The sequence below is a fragment of the Lichenostomus cassidix genome, chromosome 9 (assembly GCF_008360975.1).
Source record: "Lichenostomus cassidix isolate B80296 chromosome 9, HeHo_3.0, whole genome shotgun sequence".
Classification (NCBI taxonomy): Eukaryota; Metazoa; Chordata; class Aves; order Passeriformes; family Meliphagidae; genus Lichenostomus; species Lichenostomus cassidix.
This window is the reverse complement of record NC_139490.1, coordinates 16,295,367-16,320,591: the sequence shown is the minus strand read 5'-3', so window position 1 is coordinate 16,320,591 and position 25,225 is coordinate 16,295,367. Positions and strand designations below refer to the sequence as shown.

The following is a 25,225-nucleotide window of genomic DNA, read 5'->3' as shown; positions in this document are numbered from 1 at the left end:
GCAATAACTAACTTCCTCAGGGGAAAAAATAAACACCCACACCAAAACCAGAATACATACCTCATCCTTATCCACATCTTCATGATCGATCTCAAAGGAATGTGATGGCAGTTTCTCTGGTCTACATTCACTTCTGGGAGGGGGGAGAAATGTATTGATTTATTTATCTGTTTATTTATTTATTTATTAAAAACAAATAATGTACCTGCTATTTCAGTGAGGTAACCATCCTGAGCCCCCATGGCAATGTCAGTACACCTTTTGCTGTGACCCTATTGTCTCCCTTAAAATCACTACACTTTTAAAATACTTCTTTCCTAAACCACATGTATCTTTTCTTCTCTCCAAGACTATGAAGCTGTAACACTTCTACACAAATGATGAAATACCAGTTCTTGTTCTCTTTGCTGCTCTTCCACTAGAATGGGCAACAAATCTGAAACAATTTCCAGAGATATCCCATTCAAGGCTGTCAAATGAATGAGGCTGAACTCTTCAATAGCTTTAACCAAGAACATTAACTTTCATCTTAAACCTACATTGCTTCATGACTTCAAAATATTTTTTCTATTCACTATGATGAGCACACCCTCCAAGTAATCTTTCAAAGTACACAGTTGTCTTTTTGATGTGATGTCATTTAATTTCTTTACACTGTATACTCAAAAGCAAAACTGAATATACAAATGCAAAGCACGTCAACATTTGCTTAATTTTAAGCACACAAATAATTGTACTTTGGCCCAGAGTACTTCTCATGCTGCAGAATTAAACATTAAGTAACAGCTAAATACACATGACAAAAACTCAAGGATATTTTTTAATGGAAAGAAATAGATTTTTCAGTGCCCTGAAAAATTCCAACATTGTTTCCAAATTCCTGAAGATTACCAATCTCATCTTGAAAATTTTCAGTTAACCTATGAAAACCTAAAAAAGTTGTCATGCTAAAAGCCATTATTTATCAGGAAGAGTGACTATGTCAGAATTTTTAGAAAAAAGATAACTTTGACCCTATTCATTTTTTATTCTTTCATAGATAAATTGCACATAAGGAACATCAGAGTAATGAGCAATGCCTATCTCCATTTTCCCCATTTCAAAAGCAGTGTTGCCATGATGTGGCCATGCCACCAGAAGTGCACACAGAACACAAGAGTGTTTAATTCTCTCCTCAGTTTGCTTCAGTTTTGCAGTTCATTTAATGGAAACAACTGATCAATATTTTGAGTAAAAGGAATATTTCCAATCTATTGGCATTTTTGACATCTGTAAAAGCATTAATGTTCAGAATATCTGTGATGGAAAGCCATTGCAGGTTTTGCAATGCAACCAAGGGCAGCTGTTAAAAATTCTTACACAAACACTCCCCCGTACCTGAAAGGACTCCAAACCAAAAATTTCAAGCCAAATCCCACCTTTTACAGAAAAACGCACCAGACCTGAAATATCTACCAAGTGTTCCAGGTTTTCTATAAATAGCAGCAATAATTTTGCTAATGCCTATTTCTGTTCCCAGACTGTCAGCACAGCACACACCAAGCAACCTTTATTCTTCCTCCACCTTCCCACTTGCTCAAGAAGCAAGAACACAGCAGCACAAAGCATAAAACACGGTGTAAAAGAGGTAGTGAGAGCTCACAGAGAGGAATTTATGGGGTAGAAAGAGCTGAGAAAAACGTCCAAGGAGGAACACACTCAGAGAAAAACTAAAACAATTGCTAAATATTTTGGTCATGTCATGCACATGGTGTTTAGCTCCTCCTTGGTGCCACAGCGCAATTGCAGTGGACATGTTGAGTGCTCACTGCCTGCCCCAGGTCCTCAGCATCACACAGCAACTGCTTCCCAATGAGAAAGGGTCAGGATTCAGGAAGAGCCACTTTGATAGGAATCTGCTGCCCCATGCAGCCATGCTGTGTGACACTGTGACCCAGCACAGCATGGCCTCAAGCACAACCAAGCAGGAAGTCCTTCAGCGCTGCTGAAAGCTGCTGAGTCTCAATAAACACACTTCTACATGGAAAAGCCCACAGGGAAGTCCAGCACACCCTCAGTGAATGGCATTACTTCAGCCACAGTTAGAGCTGGTCTTGTAAATGATGCTCCTTCCCCATGATGCAAAGCTAAACACAGAACACTCATGCAGTGTTCCCCAACACAATGACTTCCTGTAAAGGGACTGATACAAGAACATGCTCAGATTTCTCAAGTGCAGTAGCAGGATTTTTCAAATCAAACAAAAAAGGGGTAAAAACTGGGCATCTGGAGCTATCAGCAGTGACATACAATAGAACAACAAGGACGTATCAAGCTACTTTATTTCTCTTGAGAAGACTTAGACTAAAACACGAAACTTTGTAACATACACATGTAAATCAAGGTTGAAGAGACTGGAAACAGTATGAATGAGGTAGACCTCAAACCAGATCTGTTAAAGGTGTGTTAAGCTCAAAAGCCGCAGCAGATCCCAGCAAACAACATGCAGTCAACTCCTGCCGTAACTTTGTGTCTGAAATATCACCCACTGTGGCACCAAAACCATTCCTAAGTGCTACAAGACACAACATCTCAAATCAAGATAATCCTCAGTATAATGCATATGTTAGGAGGCAGGAAAAAGTAAGATGCAAGACACACCCTGATATCCCCAGAGCATGAACCCATGAAAGCAAATCACATTAAGCACCACACTAAAATATCCTTAGCAGAAGAGGATGTATGTAATCAGCTAAAACGTACTTTTGTGCATAGTAATGCACCCACATCTGTCAAATGCATATTTCATAAGAGTGAAGACATTTAAGGTTAAAAGGAAAACTGCTGTGCTACAAACATTTTTCTTGAGCACTAAATGCATTAATTTTCTAAACCAATCAGCACACTGGGTACTTAAGATAGGGTATGTTTATAATCTCTGATTAGCAAAACTGCTCTTAATGGCTTTTTATACTACCATGTTCACTGTTCATAAAAACACCAACACACAAGAGGAAATGCAGGTCTAAGGGAAGGTTTACAGTGCAAAATCCTCTGAAAACAGCATCTAACTGGGCCATAATATCAGTTTATCAGTTCCTGAAGCAATGAAGTTACTACTAGTTTTCATCCATCCCAAGCTTAGAGCCCCCCCTTCATTCCTGTATCATACAGTACCCAGTAACATACTTTTTTCACCCAGTATCATACGTTTAATTACTCAAATTCCAGGAAAGGAGACAGTAACACAGCTCATTCTGGCACTTAGTGATTTTGTTAACTACTCTCTAAAACCTTCCTCAGGGGCAGGATACAAACTTTCCAGAAACAGGAGTATGGGTAGAAACGCATGCATGTAGGAATGAGCACCAGATTAATTTCCTTCCACTCAAGTCAAACAACTTGTTCCTGCTCCTGCCAGCACTTTTACAGAGATTTTAATGTTCTGCCTCCAAGCACAGGAGGGATGCCCTGCCCCTGACACCTGCACATCTCCACAGCCTTGTACCATCAGTGCACCCAGTTCTGTACAATGCAGCTGAAATCCTACTCTCTGTGACACAGGGTAACTAAAAGGAGAATTAATCCCAGTGAAAGGTGAGTGACATTTATGCATTATTAAGGAAAACGAAAAGCCACCTCTGCTGTATCAACTGTGCTGTGAATACGCAAATACACTTGTAAGGACTTGAATCAGCACTAATGGAGTTTGTTGATACCAGTGAATTCTGCAGAGTCTTGAACTTTTCTAAAGGACCTTTGCTTCCCCTTTTTAAAAATGCAAGGCACCGAAAATACGGTAAAACAAGCACAGTGTAGAAGACAAAAGAAAGTGCAAATATGGACAAAGCTTAGCAAATGACACAAACCTAAAGGGAAAAAACAATAAAAAAGGAGAACTTATGTGATTTCTTACTGTGGTAAGTGTCGGAAGTCTTCTGAATACTGTTCATATTTGTAGTTTACAACATGCCAGTGGGAACTGTAGTATTTACAAGCCTAAAGAGAAGAAACAAAAACAACAGAATTACTACAAGTGTTTTGACTCAGTAAGGCTAGAAAACTGATGAAGTTCTGGGGGAGTCCATGTGCTAGAGAACATATTATTCTCTGCTAGAGCTGGGTGCACAGATCTTAAAGGAAAGCCAGAGTCATATGTTTCCATATTTTGAAGCACAATTTCCCTTTAAAATCAAATGCACTGAATCATACAAGATGGAGGAGCGAGCTGATAGCAATTTAACATGCTTTACTGATTCTCATCTGCTTTCTAGGAAGCATCATTAAATTATATAGTTACTGCCTCAAAATACATGATCTAGTTTAGGCCTGACTTCCTCCCTGTATATTGATTATATATTTTTTGGTTGTATCCTGTTTCACTACCTAAGCCTTCCACTGTAAATACATTTGCTTTACTCCTTTTATTTGCCCTTGTTGCAGCACAAGCCCTCTGCTTCTTATTCTGCCCTTAAGGTTTGATCCTTAACCTCTTAGCAACATTCAGGAATATATTAATAGGACTATAATTTTTCACCAGTCTCATTTTCCCTTCCACACTGATTTTGCTCAGTCATATCATCATGTATGTACCAGACCAAAACTATACTGAAGGGCTTGGCTGTGCTGTCAAATAGGCCAGAATATGTGTACAATTTATTTGATGCAGAACTTTTATCAATGCAGTTAAACCAAATATGACATTTTGAAAGGCAACAAGATGCATGAAATATGTACAGCTATTGCTAAGGTACATATCTACAAGAAAAATGACACAATGTCACAATTCCCAGTGATTCTTCATAAAGAGTGTAAATTGCAAAGTGATATTTCTACAGTATGCTGAAGATTGTACCCCACTATTGTATTATTTTCCCCCCACACTTCACCTGAAAATTTGCACCAGCCCACCTGAGATGGAAAGGAAGAAAGAGAGGGATCAAGGCTAAAACCCAACAGTAGAAGTTGCTGCCTGAGATCCCAGGGAAAAGGAGGCATACCAGGAAGGAATAGGGTGGAGATCTACAGCAGAGAAAGAAGCAGCAGCAGCACTGAAAAGGAATCTGAGGTGGGAGCAGAAAAGACAGTCTCACAGAAAGACATGAGACTCCAGGAGTCAAATGGAAAAAAAGGATAGATCAAAGGTATCTCAATGCCAAAAGCTATGCAGAGAAAATATAAGAAAAGACAATAAAGGGGCAATTATAAATTACTATAAAAAGGTTGACTCAAGTGGGAGTATTCCCGCTCTTCACTCCCAGCCTCCCCTGAGGTGCCCATGGGAGTCATTGCTTGCACAGTGATCTCTGCCTCAGAGGGACACAGAGGGGATGCTCAGGCTGCTGGAGCAAATCTGAGACAGCCTGACAATGGTGGTGCTTTCTAAATTACTCAGCACTGGCTTAACAAATCTCTTTTTTAAAATCTTTTGCTCAATATGCAGAGCATGTAGCCACGAATTATTTTAGGAAGTCATCTTCTTTGTATTCAGAGTCTTGTGTGACAGCTTTATTTGGTTTGGAGTGTGGAAAAGGTGGCAAGGAGGTGGGTGCACATTTGTAGCACTTCTCTCCCTGGCAGTTCAGCACAACCAAAGGCAGTACCCACATCCCACGTGCAGCCAGGATTTACCTTCTCGTCTGACATAAACCCTCATTATCTTACAGGATTCAGAATAAAGTGTGACCATTAGACAACATAATCACATATTCTCCAAGAATTAAGATAATATTCTAGTATTATAACTGAGTCTCTCTGCACTTGGAAGGGTCAGGTCCAAAGCTCCCCCTGACAGCCATACTCCTACACCACTGTGGTGTTGTTTGCACTTGGCTTTTCAATATAGAAATAATAAAAATCCAGCCACTAAACCACAACTGTTCTATGATGCTTCGTAAAACAACTTGGTTGCTCTTGTGTTTGTGTTAAGCTATGTGATAGTAGCCTGAGCTATAAGAATACTCTCACAAGAGCAACATATCCTTTGTTCTACATAAACCAGTGAAAAGCTCCTAGAGCCTTGTGAGAGTGAGCACAGAACCTCCAATTCACACATCTCTCCCCTTCTCCTTGGCAAATGTAAACCAAGTTGAACCTTCTACAGAAAGGACCATTTTTCCCCTGTGGTACTTTCATTACTGAATATTTTACTTAACAAATGCAATTAAAGCCCGCAGAGAATTCTCAATGCTGACTTTTATTGCAAACATTATAGGCTGGTGTGTTCAAAAAAGCAGTTGTGAATAACATATAGAGCCAGCTACAGTATTTTAGCTTTTAACTATAAAGGTTTATTGTTCCCCTCTAAGAAAAAGCTAATCAAAATAAAAATCAAAGGGGACAAAGCAGCACATTCAAGTATTACTCACTAAATTCATAAAAGACAAGCCAGCCCAGTGAAAGAAGGCTGTTCTTCAACTAGCTTCTGTGGAGAAACTACATCTAACTTAAAAAATAACATCATTTTTTTTTCCTGATTTTCTCTGATTATTTTCTCATTTTTTCTGATTTTCTCTTCAGAATATCCCAACTAAAAATGAAATACTTCTGCTAACTGCACTGACATAGAATGATTTTTTTTAAATTGGAAATTATTATTGGAAATTAAATTTTAACAATGAGGAAAAATACCTGCAAACCTGATTTGAGGAGCAAGAAAAACCTTTCTAGAGGCAGAGATTTCATGAAGAAGCCAGAGCTGGATACTACTGTTCCTGGCAAAGAACAGAGGCACCAATGCAAGGGCTGTTGAGCTCAAGTGAACTTTGGGGGAGGAAAAATATAGACTGAGAAATGGAAGTTTTGGGATGTGGGAGGGTTGGCACATGTTTGCATGAACTTTTTGCTGCTCTGTTAACCAGGCAGGCAGCACAGCCCATTCCCAGGGGCCCTATCAAACTCAGGTCTTTCCTTTTTTTCTTTTTTCCCTTTTTTCATTTTTGTTGTTGTCCGGATGGCCTAGTTTTTCCTAACAGGGACAGACAATCCTGCAGGCTTTTTCCCCCTGTAACTTCTTATCTCTGGTTCTGGTGATGACAGCCTGATGGCTCCCACTGCGAAAAAGACACTTAAAGATTTACCCAGCAATGGAACAGAACCTTTTGGAAGGGGGGAAAAAAGAATTAAAAAAGGGGGAAGTGAGGGAAACACAAATGAAACAAACAACCTCCCTGCCTATATCCTCTCTAAGACAGCACCACTATGAGGTCTTCAGAAATAGAGATGCACATGGGATGAAAGTGGTTCGTGGAACAGCTGGGCTCCTTGCAGAGGAACAGCGTACACAGAGCAGCTCTGCCCCATCCCTCACCCTGGCAGAGTGCTGCTCCTGAGCTGAACAGGCAGGGCAAGCCTCTGCAAGATCTTGGAAACAGAAAGCAAACCCTTGTGGAGCTGGATGTGGCCACAGTGCTGGGCAGGAAGCTGCAGAGGTGGTTCTGTCTCTGCCCCATGACGCATGGCTCTGCTCACAGAGCCTTCCTTCCCTCCCTGCAGCAGCCAAAAGAGGTGTGTGGGGATTTGGGGAGGTGGAAGGTGCTGTGATCACCCTGGGTGCAAACCCAGCCCTGCACCCAGACCTGCTCCAGGCTCCTCACACCCACAATGAGCATGGCAGCACCAGGAGTGGCTGCTGCCAACTCGGACCTTCATTTTGGGGCTCTCCGAACTGTTCCCAAAACAACATACAGTAGGGTCCAGTGACACAGCCAAGTAACAAACCAAAACATTAAAACACACTACTATTTTAAACTATCAAATATCTTTAACAAGTATTTGACTCCTGGGCTATCAAAAGGCCCACTATCCTTTAATATTCTATGTCTAGCCCTGACACTACAGCTCTTTGAAGCACTGAAAAAGCTTACATTTGGAAGTCGGGGAAATCTACACTGCGATGAGCAATAACAAAACTTTCTGGGTGACATTGTCAACAGGAATTCTCATTTTAGTGTGATTTGGAAATAGGTAAGAACAATACAGATTAGCCTGAAAATCAAAAAGCCTCAAAAATCAACTCTATGGACATACAACCACTTTCAGAAGTCATACAGGAGGCTGTGGCTTTTTTAACATTTAAATTAATAAAATTCATGTTTCATAATTACTTACAGATCCTGTAAACCCAACATGTAAAACCTCAAATAAAAATGCCTCCAGATGAATGGCAAAGGCTCTACAAGCTTACTACAGGTGACAACTCCCTCCTGTGTATCTACAAAATCTCCACAGGAAAGTTCAGAGACACCCACATGACTATATTATCATAGACAAAATTAACTACATCATTCATGAAATGAAATTTCAGTATTCCTACACTGTTATTTCATTTTGATGTGGTTTTCACCTAGGAAGTTCACTCCTTCTGCCCCTTCACAGCTCCTACACCTCCAAATTCAGAATTTGGAAGGAAATAGCATGATAAAGGAAGCCAGAAATACTTAAAACAACAAACCACTGAAGACAATTTTATTCTGGCCTTAAAAGTTTCTGGAAACTTATCCTTTCTTGGAACTTGATTTCGTTCCTCAGAAAAGAAAAGTTACAGTGGAAAAATCCACAAGGAAAGCAACCCAGTAAAATTACAGGTATAAGAATAATCAATTCACAAAGTATTAACTTTAAAATATAGCTAATAATTAGGTATGAGTGAATAAAGGGACTCAGACATTAATAAATCATAAAATATAAATTATTTATTCTCTTTGCAGGCAGAAAATACTTATTAAGGGACTATTTATTTGTCACCTTAGTTTTACTTTGTTTTAAATTCTCATTTTACAGATTCAGCAAAACACAGATGGTCTTACTTAAAATCAATTCTTCTGCCTTCCCATTACTATAACATTTCAACGTGAAAGAAACAGTGAAAGTTTTTAGATCCTGAGGAATCCAAAAGAAGTTTTAGAACTGAACAGACACCTAGAGCTACAAACCTTCCACTACAGGTGGACAGCATCAAATGCCATCAATACTGAAAGTTTTCCTCAGCAACATCAGCCTCATCTTTCTTCATCTGGCTTGTCAGCTCTTTTGGATCCATAAACAGATACTGCCCAGGGAATTGAGTCCTGCTGCTGTGCCTCTAGTTACAGTTTATGGTTGCTTGAGGAAGGGAAATCTGATCAAATCCCCAGGCTGCCTTTGTATGGATTTTGGTAAGGGCTGGGGAAAAAAAACCAACAAACTCATCCTTGAAGGGCTACAGCAAAATGAAAGAGCTGGAGGGGAGAAACACACAGCCAGGAAGAGACAGCCAGGATTTTAAGGCATTATCACAGACTTCAGACAACCCTTTACAAATGACCTTGTCTTGTAGACAAGACCATCTGAACACCACCAAGCATCCCGAAGAATGAGACAAGAGATCCTGGATCTGAGCTCTTGAAACATTTTCAGTGCCATGTCCTCACACTACACCACACAAAGGGAACCAGTTTCAGCTCCAAGAGCAGACCCTTCTTTAGCAGTTCACCAGCTTGCTCCATGTCTTTGTCTCAGCAGTCAGCCAAGTGTGCACAGATAGACATTTTCACTGTCCGTGATATCATGCTATATTTGAAGAAAGACTCCTTCAGCAGGTGAAGTGCTGGCATTTTCACAGTTCCAAGAGAGAAGTGAAGGTCACTAACTCCACTCCTGCACATCTATCCAGAAGTGCTGCCTGGAACATAACAGGCTCTGCTGGGGCAGTGCAGAACTGTGCAGTTGCTGCAGAGGACTACAACCATGTATCTTCACAGAACCCCATACTCAGTTTTGCCTAATTTTGGACTGGAAACCATCCTCTCCATTTATATGAGTTTAATTTTTATATATATATATATAGTTTTTGGCTTTGTGGCAAATTAGACCATATGCATTACTACTTAAAAACAGTGTCTTTACCCTACTACTATTCCATGCACAGGCTTAGTCCTGTAGTACTGGCTTTTTCCACTGCTTTGCTCCTCTCTCCCCCTCCCCTTGGCTCCCTGGTACTGCAGAGGAAGCTAATAGAGGTACTCAATATGTATTTTACCAGGTTGCCATTAGCATCCCCTTGGTGTTCTCAGCTCTAACGATTCCCCGGCACTGTGCACCGTGTTCCATTTTTAGACCCACCACTTTCTCTGGAAAGCCATGAGCACAGTGCTGGCCTTGCAACTTGTGGAACCGTAGAACAAAAAGCAGACCCCAAAGTGCTGAAAGGGCAGTGAGGCTCCTGGGAAGGTAGATAACTCCACAAGCTATGCTATCCCTTAACCCTGCTGCCAGATTAACAACGATGGCAAAATTCAGGCAATCTGAGCTGGCAGTAAATTATTATTGCTCTTTTTAGACCTGCTGAAAAGAAATAGGGCCAGCCTGTAAAATTGCATACAATTCAACAGCTACATTTCTGCCTAATCTTGGACTTTATGATTTCTAATCCCTGTGTTTGTCTGCAACAGACTTTTCCTACACGAACTGTCTTGCAGTTATAGTGCATATTAAATACTTTTTCAGACCAGGAAGCAAGAGGTGAAAAATCACAATCTGTGAGAAAAAGGCCAATAACTATCACATTATGGGCTAATTATAAGCACTTGGAATTAAATTCCTTCTAGAAGCTGACTGAAAATTCGGTTTCACAAACCTTTTTTGTTAATGCAAAGAAGGTTATATTTTACATCTATATTTTACACCTATTGTGAAAGATGGGAAGGTTCAGGGAGCAATCTAAAGTAAATTCCTTTGAACAGTGCAACCAGCTCCTCCAAAGTCCTTCAAAGTGATAAAACCAGCTCCAACATGAAATACTTCTGAGGTAGCAGGATGAGAAATCTTCTCCTATAATTTCAGGTCAGGTATGGAAACAACACAACCACAGGGTCTTTTTAAAGGTACAGCAATTATTCACGCCTGGTGGGCCTCTAACTGTCATGCAAGACCTTTGTTGAACTTTCTATAATGAAGGTAAAATAGACTCTAAATACTGACAATAAATATAAACCCCTACACACCCTTCACAGTGCACCTACTCCTCCTATGTACACCCCCAAATGAGATACATACCTTGTAATAACACATAAGCCTCTAAACCAGTGCCAACTGGTTTTCTATTTTTGGAAAGATATCAATATTTTCAAAGTGCAAAGCACATGCAGATCACAAATCATTAGCAGTGATGTAAAAATACCAACATCAATATCAGTGGACTAATGATGACAGGGAATGCAGCTGGAAAACAGTACAATGACAGGCTGATTCAGTGCCCTTACCATTTTTCTAGATACAAACATCTCACAATAGGCAGCTGCAGACATGCTGTTAACCCTCCCTCCTCCTACTGGCCTTCAAAATTCAAACCTGATTCAAACCACCCAAAGCATACTAAAAGAAAAAATATGTTCATTATAAATATAGCATGCCTCCCCCAAACTCTTGGTTTAATTTAAAATTAGATACTCACCTCTCTAACAAATAAATTTTCTGCCTTTTGTTCTGCATCTTCAGGTACAGAAGGATACAGTGTCCTGATTTCCAGTGAAATTGTGTCTATCTGACAATAAACAAAAAATATGCAATTTAGTCAAAGTGGCAGAACAGCAGTTTTGTCTCAGGAAGAGGTTAAGAACCTTGTTATCACGGCTTGCATTTTTCAGTTTGTCATGCAGCCAACACACATGCATACCAGCAACTGCAACCCAGCTCCTGCCCACACACACTATTCAATACTATCAGCTAAGGCATTAATTACAAGCAAGAACAGTGTTCGAATAGATTTCTGGGAATAAAACTGTTCCAAGCAAAGTTCCTTCAGTCTCTGAGGTTTCTGATAAAAAAAAGTCATCAAGTCTTCCTTACATCCTCTCCCAGAAATATATGCCAAATCCAACAGTGCTACTTGCTTCCTCCACTTCCCTTCTCCACCTCATGCCTTTTTGGTAAGGAATGTGGAGACAGAACTAAAAAGTTTGGACTCTTTTGAAAGGAGACGAGAGGAGCAGAGTCCCCCCAGCAAGCTGCAAAAGGAGGGCCACAGGACAGCTGGATGGTTGGAAAGCAAGGAGAAGCAGGCAGCAGCTCTCAGAGGGACATTGCCATGTGTGGGCACAGGCAGCAGGACAGGGCTGACCAGGGACTCCTGGCACTGCCTGCAGCCCCTTGCAGCCTCCACAGCCTTTTTCTGAGAGCTGCTGCTGGCTGAGCTCTCCTGTCAGGCCCCAGAGCAGGAAACCACAGAGAGAAGTGGATCTCCAGAAGTTCTCCACAAGGAGCCAAGCTTCATTTAGTTCCCAGCAGGCCAGTGAGAGCCCAGGGCCACCAGCAGGGTCCCTCTGCGTGACCCAGGGCTCCTGTGGGCCCTTGTGCTGGGGTCAGCCAAGGCTGCCACTTCCCAAAAGGCTCACAAGAGGAAGCTTTGGGGTATTTTCAATTGACCTACAGATCTGTCCCACTCACTTTCTCTGCCATAAGAGGAGAAAACAACCAAAATCAAACCTCAGTAGCCCAGATTATGCTCTCAATTACAATGGATTAACTCTGTCAAGCAAGACAGCAAAGGACTGAAACCCAGACAAATCTGGCCTCCCAAACTCGGTTTCTCTTCTGTTATGGAAGAACCCATGATTTCCAGAGGAAGGCCTATGGCATCCAACAGGTTTAGTATGAAGAATCATTATGTACTAAAACCATGAAGCAGCTTGCAGTATCTACTGTGTCCCTGGAGGCTCTCCTCCATATCCTCGGCCTCAGACTAAAAGGTGATGCTTTTTCTCTATAAATTGAAGCACCCAAACTCTACACAATGAGTGCCTGGGTATTATTGACTGCATTTTTCCTTAGAGCTTACACAAACCACTCTGATTTCCCCCATCACTTTCCACATGAGTAGTTAAGAAAGAAAGGCTCACAGCACTCAAACAGAAACATTCTGGGATTCCCCAAACTTTTTCTGTTTCATCTGGAGAGCTCAGGATACAACATGGTGGCCTCATAAGACATCAGAAAGTGAAAAAAATCCCGCTCTTCTGACAAACTGAGCAGAGTTTCCTAAATGTGGGTTCCTGGGCTCTACCCAGCTGTATTACCAATGCCTGCATGAAGGGATTTACACTGTCATTGAATCTGTGAGTAAAAGAAACAGAAGATGGAGAAGTGTGAATTTTCAGGCCATGCTTAGTAAAAGCTGTCTGAATTCTTGGTTGCTTAGGGACTTCCCAGCAGTATGCACAGACTCTGGAATGCACCTTATTGCTTTTACTTCACACATCTGTGACATTTCAAGCAGTAAATGTTTTTTAAGCAGTCACGACAAGACCCAGTCCCTGAGCAGAGCTGAGGAGCCTGGCCAGCACTGCTGGAGATCTGCTGCTGTTCCTGGACTGAGGCAGAGCAGGAGGCCACAGGAGAAGAGACCTAATGCACCCTGTTCCTCACACTGACCCTGACATGATGGTGAATAACCTTCAGAGAGACCAACAGCCTGTTCTGCTGGCCCACAGCAAAACTTGCCTGCTCCATGTATTGCACAGAAAGCAGTTTCCAGTCTTTTTATATAGGTAAGACATATAGCAAGTAATTTTTTTCACCTAATACACTTCTTGTCAACTGATATGAACACACTGACTGAGACAGGCAACATCTGCCTTAGTGGGACCATTGTGTCTCCCTCCCCTTAACACAGCCTGAGAAAAATAGCTGAACAAGCCAGGTAACCCAAGCCCACCTGCCTGTGGTACCTTCCCCACTGTCCTTCCCAACAAGACTGCACTTGAAAGAAAGAAACACATCCCTGCAAACCTGAGAAATCAGGCAACACTGGGCTTGTTGCATTTGTTGACTTTGACAAAGAATATCACAGGTTTATTCACGAAGAATTGGGACATGGAAAATGTTGTGTATTGTTATATTTAAACTTGTGTTAAAAACTACGAAGCACTTCCCTTCTGAGAACCAGTTAGGTTTAACCACTTAGCTTGGCCACAAAGGCACTTCCTGTCACAGCTGATTACTTCCAAAGCTAAATGCTCTTAAAGGCTGATCAGACATGGCATTATTCTCCAAAATTCAGAAAAGAACTAAATTTCAACAACAGAATATATGCTTCTGAAACAGTTATCCAAAAAATCAGGGATTTTATTTAGAGAATTCAGTATTTATAATTGTGCTATGAATTCAGCCTAATTTTCTAATGTTTAGGCAATCATGGCAATTGTCTGTTCAAGCCAGTGGCCAATTACCCTCTCATTTGTGCATGCAAACTGTGGTAATCAAATAATGCAGGTATCAGCCCAATGCATTCAAGTCCATAATTTTTCTGAATTATTTTTAATTTATTTTATATAAATATCCTATATCCAACCATGATTTCTGGCACTGCCAGGCTGTCTCATTTGCATAAGCTGTTGGTCCCAGGTGCTGTATGAGTTATAAGGTGCAATTTCACTAAGCACCTTCTCATTCTACATTCACCTTCTACAATGAAACACAGAAGTTAACACTGCTCCTTCTCAAACACCAATTAGGAATAATGTTTTCAGGCAGTGACTACTTCTCAGTGACATGGTGAATTTACCATTTGAAAATGGAGGAGTTCAAACTCCATTAGCCATTTCAAACATTTTCAGTCTGAATCTATTCTGAATAGCTTTTTGTCTGCAAGCATGTTAGCAGTGGTTAAATCTTTAGAGGGATGCATCAACAACGATGATATTTACTTCCTGCAAAGGCTGCCCTTCAGAGAGAGCTAACCACACAGGGCTGACATGTTCCTCCCTGGTAATGCTTAGGCATAGGCTCTCTAAAGAAAAGCTGCTCAGCCCCACTTTCATCCAAGTAAACAGATTTCCTAAACATTACCAAAACCTGCAATGAATAGTCCATCAAATTAAAAAGCAGGCTAAGAGGCAGGGATGCTGCACAGACACCACTGTGCAGAGGCTGGTGTGGTACAGGGCTCCCTGACAGGCTGCAGTCCCAGCACAGACCTCACCACCTGTCAGGGGGCAAAGAGAAAGAAAAGCAAGTCCAGAGCACATTTAAAGGACAGATTTTGCCCCATCACTCCCCGAATCACACAGCTTCCTATGCTGACTGCATTAGCTCTCTCTGCTTAAACAGCTGGAGTGCATCTCTAGGAGTCCAGATACCTCTCACTGCTCTGCTCCTGCCAGCCCATGCAAACTTGCACGTCAAGGATACCCACACCCCATTAGTCATGAGAGCAATGCACTCGATTCCTGCTCCCCCAAGAATGAGCAGATACTCCTCATCACATGGGAAGGTGGGAGCTAAGTCATGTGTTATTTGAAATAACTCATGATCTCACCACTGTGACTCTTCTGATCTTAGAAATAACACTCAGGTTTCCAGGGGTTTTTCCAAGGAGGCTCCAAGGCCTGCACTCCCAGCTGCCCCTATGGCACACACAGTGTTTCATGTGAAAAGGCAGTGTCCTTGAGGACTCTTGCTCCCTCCCCTTACAGATGCATCTGGCTCTGTTTTGAACTTCTGTATCCAAACGAACAACTTTTGTCCCTGCACAGCATCTAGAAAGTAGAGGTTTCACAGCCTGAAAAATTGGGAGATTTTGGCTCTTGTTCAGAGTTAAAAAAACAAAGCCTGGAAACAATCATGCCTGCAGTGATGGCAAGTACAGCAATTGCACAACTCAGCCCCCCTTCTTTTAAGGCCTCTGCAAAGCTTGGAGGGAACAGAGCACTCAGGTGGGCTTTCCAAAGCCCAAGGAGTCAGGAGCACATCAGACTGAATTTCAATAGGTTTTGCATTTTGCAGGCAAGCTTTGCCATCTTAAACCTGTCCTAGACTTAGGCAATGAATTATTGCTTCTATTGCAGATTCAAAACCAGGAATTCAGCCATATTTATACAAACATTTTTGCATAAAGTTTTAAAAGTCTGAGTTTCAAAACTTTTAAAAAAGTCCCAGTTACACTTTTCAAACACATTTAGGAAAGCCATAAGTAAGAAGTAGGAAGAAATTCTCATGACCTAGAGAGTTTAACATACTTTTTTACCATACCAAATTTAAATGACTATTAAATACTTTCATCTACCTTTTTATAACAATTAACTTATATTTACCAATATAACATTAACAAACATTTAGTTACAAAACCTCCACACAAGCAGAAGTATTAGCAGAGGGATACTGAGCCTATTGCCACTAAGGGTGAGCAGCAGTGATTTTAAGCAAGAGTTGAGATCCTGGAGAGATTTCAAAAGAGGCTGCTGGGTGTTCAGTGACTTTCCAAAAGATGGTGACTGAAGAAAAGATAAAAAATTATTTTTATCATAGCAAGTATTTTGTTTGCATATATGAAGTGTTTAGGAGCAGAAGCACAGATGTATGATAACAAATCCAGGCAACACCAAGATGTCACAGGTTAAAGGTGGGAGTGAGACCAACTTGAAAGAAGGTGTAACACTTCTTCCATGGCCTCCTTTCTGGCAAACACATAGCAGAAAAGTGAGAAATACGAATCTCAGACAGCAGCAGTTCCAGTTGTCAAGGAGAGTGTGGCCAGGTTTGGGGAACAGAAGGTGAAGGAAGCACAGCAACCCAATGGTGAGGATGCAAAACTACCAGGGTCATCACCAAGCTTGCCTTTTTATAAGCACAACAGGAAGCACGCTAAGTCCCTCTTACTATGAGCAAGAAGTACAGGATAAGCTCTGTACTGATGTATGTACTCTGTACTGCAGAAATTTCCACTGGCCATTATTTCACAGCACAGCAACAGAAGGGAAGTTTGTTCACAGGATCCAGGAACAGGTGAAAATGAAGCTGAGCTGACATGCTTTTCCTGAAATGGAAAATGGGCTTTGGGCAGGCAAACGAGTTATAAGGAAGGAATTGCTAGGAAAACAAGAAGTGGAACTAATGTGAATCAATTTCTTTTTTTAAGGGATTATTAAGCAAGGTTACAAAAGAAGTGAAGTATCTTTTCCCCATCTGGAATAACACCTGAGAAGGCATCTCTGCAATGTATACCTCTTGACTCTTCTGTGGAGATGCAGGGGAATGGAGGAATACAGTCTATCAGGTTCAGATTGATATCAAAAATTCTCTGCTGTTCCACAGACTTCACATTAGATGTTGGAAATGACCAAGAGAAGTCTTGTGAGAATAACAGCATTCTCTTTGAATGCAAGTCAAAAAGAGAAAAAAATTCTGAGCTAAAAAAACAGCTACAATAATTCACACATATCTGACATGTGGTGAGCACTATAGATCAAAAAATGGGAAATCATTATTAAAAGCAGAATTTTCTCCTATGTTCACTGCCTCAGCTAACTCTTTTGCTGGGGTTTCACTCTGAAGAGACTTTTGCCCATAGGATGTATTCACCCAGAGCCCCAGACTGGGGCTGCATCAACACTGAGACACAAAGTCTGCAGCAAGTGTAATCATTAAACTGGACTGTCCACCATTTCCTCAGGCATTATCACATTAAATCCCACTCAGAGCCAGCCTGAGCACCTCCTAATTCAGTCAGATGTGGATCTCCTTCTACTCAAATGGCTGACCCAGACTTTTGTGCACAGGTGATATTTCAGCAGGAGGGAGCAGGACTATAAATAGAAACTCTGCAACTGGAAAACCTGCCTGGGACAGAAGCTCTGCAGTCCTGACTGGTGACATAGGCTCTTGTCACTGACACTGACTTCAGCAGGAGATAACAAAGATGAGAGAGGTTTATTGCAAGGATATGGACCCTACCTCCCACTGCCTTTGCTCTTCTGGGAGTACAGACCACCTCTACCATGCAAGTACCTCTCTCATCTGTCTTAATTTCCTTTTTATTATTTTTTTAAATTTAAATAGGTTATGCCAAAAAGTTGCAAAGCATAACACAGAGGAAACAGAAGTAACTACTAAAATTCAGGTAACAACTACGTGAAATAAGACGAAAATAAGGATATGAAAATATGCTTGACAGACAGAGGCCTTCAGCAGTAGGACAAGATTCTTCTTTCACTGAGGTTTGCTCCACAGACTTGAGCTCAGTTACTCTAAGTCAAAGGGCTCAAGGGCCTTGTGACAGCCCACAGTGTGGCTTGTCAGCTCTGTAATGCTAAGTTTCAATTTCATAAATTGACAAATGTGCAAAATGGATAAAGGAATTAACAATAATGAGGAAATCTATTCTGTTTAGCTTCTCTCAATCCCATGAGCACATTAACTCAGTTAATGCCACCAAGGAAATAGAGCCATTTAGTAAAACAAAGCAGTCAATTAGATTAAGCTGCCCTCCTAGGACAGTAGCAGTGCTGTGAGCTGATGGGAAGGGCCCTCACAGAGCAGTTACAACTGGTCACAAATTGAAATCTATTTCCATTAGAGAATGCCTATTCATCAAAACCCAAATCTTCTACAAAGATGGGGTGATTTTGCAGAAGCTGCTGCTCAGTGCAGGCAATCTGCCCATGCACTTGCCTGGCCACACATCTCCCCAGCCACCCTTCTGAGCTGCCCCCAACACCACTGGACAGCTGCCCTGGACTGCCAGGCTCCCAGTGTCTTTGCAGCTTGCCAGGACAAGCACTGGGGAACCCAGGATGAGTGAGGTCAGGCAGCTCCACGGCTGTGGGGTCAGAGATCCTCTGCCTCTCAGTGTCCCACCATGAGAACTTTCCTCAGCACCAGAGACTCTGTCTAGTGGCCAAATCCATCAAACAGAACAGGATCAGAAGTTACATATTAAATTAGACTAAATTAGACTACACCAGTAGGGAGAGATTACAGCACTGGCCAAAGTACCACAGTGCTGAGCAAAGTATACATTATAGAATAACATGTTCAGGGAGTTCTTGAAATATGCCTGGGAACAACCAGGGCTTCAAGCTTTATCTAATCCTGCACAGTAAAGTCATGCTTATATAAATGTCAGAGGAAACAAAACTTCAAAAGCAGAGTGAATTTGGTGGGAGGGAAGTATGGCATTATGCATGAATTAAGAAAATCTTAGAGAGCCCTTGGACAACTTCTGGCTCTCCCTCTAGCAGATAAAATGATCTGATTATCTAGAAGATAAAATCAATGAACAGAATGAATCTAAGAAAAGAAATAACACGTATTTGCCTGATACTTACTGAAAAGTCATCATCAGGGAATAATATCAGATCCTTAAACTGGCTGTCCCCAATACTTTTTTCGATCTCTGTGATAACAGCTTCATAATCCAAAGGCTCCAAGAGTTTGGGTTTTTCCTGCTGCAAAAAACAAGAAAAGATCAGGTGACCTCTTCACACTCAAATTTGCCTTCCACCCCCTTCATAAACTGAGATCTGCTGCACTTTTGCTTTTGCACACCAAAGCATGAGCAACTCTTCCCCTCATCCCATTCTGCTCAGCTTGTTGCAGCTGAGCTCATGCAGAAGAATGAAGGGAGGAAGTTGGGCCAGTTTTAACTGCTGCTCTCCATCTCAAAACTCCAGAGCAATCTGTCAGCTCATAACAGAGACCAAAACCACCACCGTAACTTACCTGGAATTCCCTCTTTCTCCATAAATACATCAAGAAAATGGATGGATACAGTTTGAACTGAACACAGACAGGACTTTGAGCTACTATGTTTCAGAGTAAGAAACCTACTTATTCTTTCACTGTCTTACGCAGTCCCACTTTTTGAACTGCTGGTAGCTTGTGAAAACCACCATATTGTTTTACTTGGTAATAATTCAAGATTATTCTCCTGGGATAAAATATCTGGCATCCATCTCCACAGTTTCTCTTGTCAGAAAGCAGGACTAGTATCATCACAGCAGTATTATTATTGCCCAAAACAGCAGTGAAGTAAGAAACCACCACAGGAACCGGCAAACAAAAGTAAAGTCACAGTGTCTTGAAATACAACCCAAAAATAGAAAAAGAGAAGCCTGCCTGACATGCTAGAATACATTAAGCAAATGAAGAGTCACGTACTAGAGTGAGAACATTTGCTCAATTCAAAGATGTAAGCTTCAGGAAGAGTGAATGAGAAAGGGCGAGAGAACTGCCAGAAGGGATGGAAAAGAAGGTGATGGGAGACACAAAAGGACACCGGTGGAAAACAAATGCAGAAACATTTACTCTTTCAGTCTGATGCAAAAGTGTATATTATGAAAGTTGTATTTTATCCACTGTTCTTTCATCGGGATATCCAGAATTATACAAAGTTTCCCTCAGTCTTCCCTAAATCAAAACCAAGGTGTATTGAAAAAGAAATATGGACATTGTCTTTGGTATCTCCATAAAGCAAATTTCTCCAATGAAATTGTCCATCATATATGATTTTATCTACCACACTTACGTGTGGTCCATTATACATATAATGGTTCAAATGTAAATGTCCCTCTCCCTTTTGACTTTGTCCTAGACAGTTGTTTTTTGAGTAATCACAGGCATCTCAAGATTTCTCCCCAGCTCTCATGAACATTGTTTCCCTTCTATATTGAGTTCAAAACTCCCCTTGGCATCAAATGCATCTATGAAAAGTTTAATTAAGTGTCAAGAACACAGTCACACAGATTAAAACACAGGAATACACATGTTCCTAGAAGGTTATTCAGTTGCTAAACAGCTGATACAAGAATCACAGAACAACTCAGGACCTTTGCAGGTCAGCTACTCCAACTCCCTGCTTAAAGTATGAAAACTCCACCACAGGATGGCGAGGCAATTAAAAATGTTAGAACTGCTCCTTCAACAGTTCAATCTACTACCTCTCTTCTCAGTCTATTAACCCTCACAGTCCTATTGGCACATTTAAGAGTTAATAAACTTCTAAAAATCATTAGTATTTAGCATTCACAGGCCACAAGCACTATCTACTGATGATGAAACATTAAAGAACTGCAAAAGACAGGCAAGATCAACACATAACAGTAACAAATCCAAGTAAACCACTTTAGTGTTTGATTTAGATTTTGTGACAGGACTGGATTCTGGTTCTGTGATGTCCAGTTAAGACAAGGAGCCTTACTAGGACATGAGACTTCACATTAACCCAGCCACAACACCTGAAGCTATCTTAAGCTAGTATTTGACCCTGGCCTGCCCCAATTGACACGCAATTATCCAGTATTGCTCAAGAAGCTCTTGGGCTGAGAATCAGCTATATCCTTTAGTGAAGTTTGTCATTTGCCAACAGCAGCTCCCCACAGGACCTCAATGGGGTCATCTGACGACGTCACCATACACAGCTTGCTCTCATTCCCTTCCAAATTGTTTTAAATCACTGCAGTATCCTTTTGACAGGAGTTGCAGACTTTCTGTCACTACATCTGTCATTGCATCTATTTATTAAATATTCCTCTATAAAACATACATTTCAAGGAGTTAAAACCACAAAGAGAAAACACCAGTGCATGCTGAGTGTACCATCTATGCTGCACCACTGATTTGGGTAATGATGCTGAGGCCTGAACAAAGTTCACTCAGTTCAAGTTTAGCAGAAAGCAAACTTGCTGTAGTGTAACTGTTACCTTCAGTAGGAAACCTTATAGCAACCATTTACGAGAAAACTCAAAGTAAAAGTGGAAAAAAATACATGCACTGACATTTATGAGGCACCAGTGCTTCACACGGGCATTTTCCTGTGTAGTGGTTTCCCTAAAACATGACCTTTTTCTGCAGAAAATGTGTGACATTGACTATACCAATAACCCTCCCTTTCCAGCGCTGATACTGTCAGGCTAATGATTCTGCAACAATCTCAGCTCTTAGTAAGTCAGACATGACACTGAAATCATAAAATGTCCACTCTCCAAAACAAGACATATCTCAATGTAATCTTAATCTTGGTCAGATGCTCCCTAGAAACATCATGAAAGTCAGTTTTCAAAATCTCCTAAAAAAGCATTACGCCAACAAATGACTTAAGTAGTCACCTTCCTATTGAAGCTGTAGACTAGAGAAGAGCTGGGAAATCCCAGAAATCTTGGGACTTCTCTTAAAATATGGGGAAATCCCATAAAAATGTGTAGCATTTGCAGGTTTTCTACACCCGTGGAAACCACCCTTTTTGGGGGGCAGGCAGAAGGAAGAGGTATTCCTTCTTCCCCCTGGAAATCCCTGTAAAGTTGGGGTGAACGCAGCTACATCCCCTTCCAAATTAACATCACGCAGATGTTCGCGTGCAAGTGGAGGCAGGGTAAGCCATGTCACATTGCCCTCGCTTTGCTCTTCAGAAACTGGCAGTGCTCAGAAAGCCACTCCTGAAAGCTGCTCAAACACTCCAGGGGAAGACTTCTCCTTGGCAGCTGCAAGGTCATTTACATGAGACAAGAACACAACTCAAGAAAACCCCGAAGCAGAGGAACACAACAAGCGTATGAACATCACTGTTCCCACAGCACTAATTCTCTTGCTTTCAGCGCTGCAAAGGGCATGATCTGATGGAAACATTATAACAGATGTTAACAGAGCAGTCTTTGGAGAAACATTACACATCTGAACTAAATGCAAGTAGATATGACATTATTAAACCTACTGCAAAACTCTTCAGTGAAGCACTTCAATATTTATGGTGATGGTTTTTCTACTGATGCAATAAAAATTACATTCTTCCTTCTATGTCAGTACAGCAAAATCCTGTGTAAAATGCAATACTGTATTATGCCAACTCCCATAAATCAGAGATACAAGTAATTGCCTATCCTTGTCAATACACTGGCTGCAGAGATAATTCAGTCCATTCTCTGCCAGCATCAAGCATGATGGTACAACAAACATGATGCCTCTCTTCATCAATTCTGCATGCTCTTACAGACTGTAAGAATCTGCTCTGTGGACACTCACTCCATCCTCTGCAGAGCCAGTACTGTGGATTTGGCAAAGCTCAGCACCACAGTGCTTGTGTTGCAGTTGTGATGGGAAGTGGCAGCTGGTTAGTTAGCAGATTATCTCTCTTGGTGTGGGGTGGCTGCTTGGTTTTTTCCTCCCAAGCAGACAGAAGCAGTGATGTTGGGATTAGCAAATCTCTCCCTGCAAGCACTAGCAGAGATCTGTAAATGAGTAGGGCTGATTTAAAGCTAATTTAATAACCACAGAGCTGCCTCTTCTCAATTTAACTTGTCTGTTCTTTTTGGAAACAGGCCAAGCTGGCAATCCGTGCCAAAATTGAATTATGCTGGCTTGGATTTCTGTAATGCTTTTTATATTCTCCATCTCAAGTGAGTAATGAATTTAGTTGTGCTGAAATGGTTGTGAATACATCTAGTAAAAGGCACTCTCGGACTCCTCACCTGCTACAACATTCTCAGCAGTCCCATTTACTTCACACCCTGACAGTGTTGTGTACCTTTGTATGTTTTTGAGCCAGCTTTTCCACACTCTTTTGGAATATTGAAGAGATGTTAAAGCAGAGCCAACACCACAGAAGGATAAAGCAGTTTCACGGGGTGAAACAGTCCAGATTCTACCAGTGATATATGGCTTCACTGCCATCATCTTCTGGTCTAGGTAAAAAGGGATTGTATTTCCCAGTAGTAATGACCCAAAATATCCACATAAATGATATTACAGAATCAATATGGTACCTGACTTGCCTCCAGATGCACAGACATTGTGCACTGAAGCTAGTACCCATCTTTTCTTCATAATTACATATCATCCTCCTAAAGCTGTGTGTCTGTGAACACTCCCTGAAGGAGGAAATGATGTAACAGAGACCAATAGTCTCTGAACAGTCATCCCAAGAACTTCCCCATTCTAAAAATAAACTAGACTAACTGCTATGATTTTCTAATGCTTTAATGTCACATTGATCTGACACCAAATCCTGAATTTCTAAAATTTATTGAATTTAATAGAGATGTTTAAACTATGTCATTCTCTTCCACATGCCAGAAAGGACAAAAAAATAAGGAAACAGATCAACAGAAAGAATTTAAGTCGATGGACTCATTTACCTGGACTAAAGTATCAGTGTGACAGAAGGATCCAGTGCATGTTCATAAAGAGTTGAAACGATCATGATGGCCAGATTGGTAAAGATCAAGCAAGACTCTGATTTTATATTTCAGCATCACCTTCCTTAATTTTTTAATACTTCTTAATGATATTATTAACCAAACCCTCTTCTACCAAAACTCACAACAGCAAATTAAACTGCTTTCCAGGATGACACCAACGTGAAGTGCTTCTCACACTTCTTTGTTCTTCCCCTCCTTTCCCCAGTTACATACTGTGTCTCTAACATAATGCACGTCTTTCTACATTTCCATATGGTTAATATATGTAGCTAATTGTATTCCACCAGGGCAGGCCAACTCCACTTGAATATTTCTTTGCCAAGTCTGTCCAAACTGAAGCTAGAGAACAGCCTTAACTGCATGACTTTTGGAGAAAATGTAGTATAAAGGCTGAATTTAACCCTGTTTCAGATATCCCAGAGGTTCAGTATGCCCAGCAGCTCTGAGATGTGCTATCCACATCTGCCTGAACACTCAAGGAGCTGCAGGTGAGGCTAGAAAACAATTTGGGTTTCGTGGAGTCACCAAAATTTTGCATTTCTGTAGAACCAAAGTACATCTCTATTCAGGATGGGGCAGTAGAGCAGTAGAGCAGTTTGGTGCCTGTGGTGAATTCCATGGGAAGAATATCTCCATGGGGTGTACCTTTTGCCCCTGGCAGCTGAGAATGTGGGTGAGCAGCCCCAGAGCCTGTGTGCTCCTGCAGGGAGTCCCAGGGCAGCATTTGTACCCAGGGAGCACAGACAGTGCAGCCCCTCGGGGGTCAAGGTGACCACAACACCCTCAAGTGACAGGAACCATCCACTGAAAATACTCCCAACCCCACTGGCCTTCCCCTCTCTCTGTTCCCAACATACTCTGCATCATGACATAGATTTCTCTTATGAAAAATAAGCTTTGCATTTCAAACACAGGGTGGACAATTCAAGGTCTTCAAATAGTATATGGGGTATGGATAGGGAAGCACAGCCAGAACCAGCAGGCAGACGGTCTCTCCTTTTGATTCACATCTCCTCCTTTTTATGACTGCTTGGCCTGTTCTGCATCTATTTACAGTCAACAAACTCTCTGGCCACCTTACAAAGGCTTTCTTTGGCTCAGTATGTGATCCACAGTCAACAAATTTATTAAAATTAGTGGTACAAAGAAAATTTTCTTTGACGCACTCCCTCCCACCTTAAAATACATTCACTTGTCAGGTCCAGAATATTTAATTTGTCATGACTTTCAGTAAACCTTGGAGAATTGCACTTGGAAAGAATCCAGTCTGGGCTGTACAGCACAACTAATATACTCTTCAGTGT

General features: G+C 41.3%; 1 protein-coding gene across 14 annotated transcripts in view; it reads right to left on the bottom strand.

Annotated features, from left to right (window-relative positions):
• The window catches only part of DOCK10 (dedicator of cytokinesis 10), a 146,873-nt gene that overhangs the window by 69,044 nt on the left and 52,604 nt on the right, over positions 1-25,225 (bottom strand). For 10 of the 14 annotated variants that reach the window (XM_085069637.1, XM_085069624.1, XM_085069633.1 and 7 more), the window contains exons 2-5: positions 19,059-19,178; positions 11,411-11,500; positions 3,896-3,978; positions 61-133 (exon numbers count right to left, since the gene is read on the bottom strand). In XM_085069637.1, coding sequence (XP_084925763.1) covers positions 61-133; positions 3,896-3,978; positions 11,411-11,500; positions 19,059-19,178 — 366 coding nt within the window. The remainder of the gene's footprint in view (positions 1-60; positions 134-3,895; positions 3,979-11,410; positions 11,501-19,058; positions 19,179-25,225) is intronic. The other 4 variants (XM_085069630.1, XM_085069634.1, XM_085069626.1 and 1 more) reach the window with 1 other exon arrangement.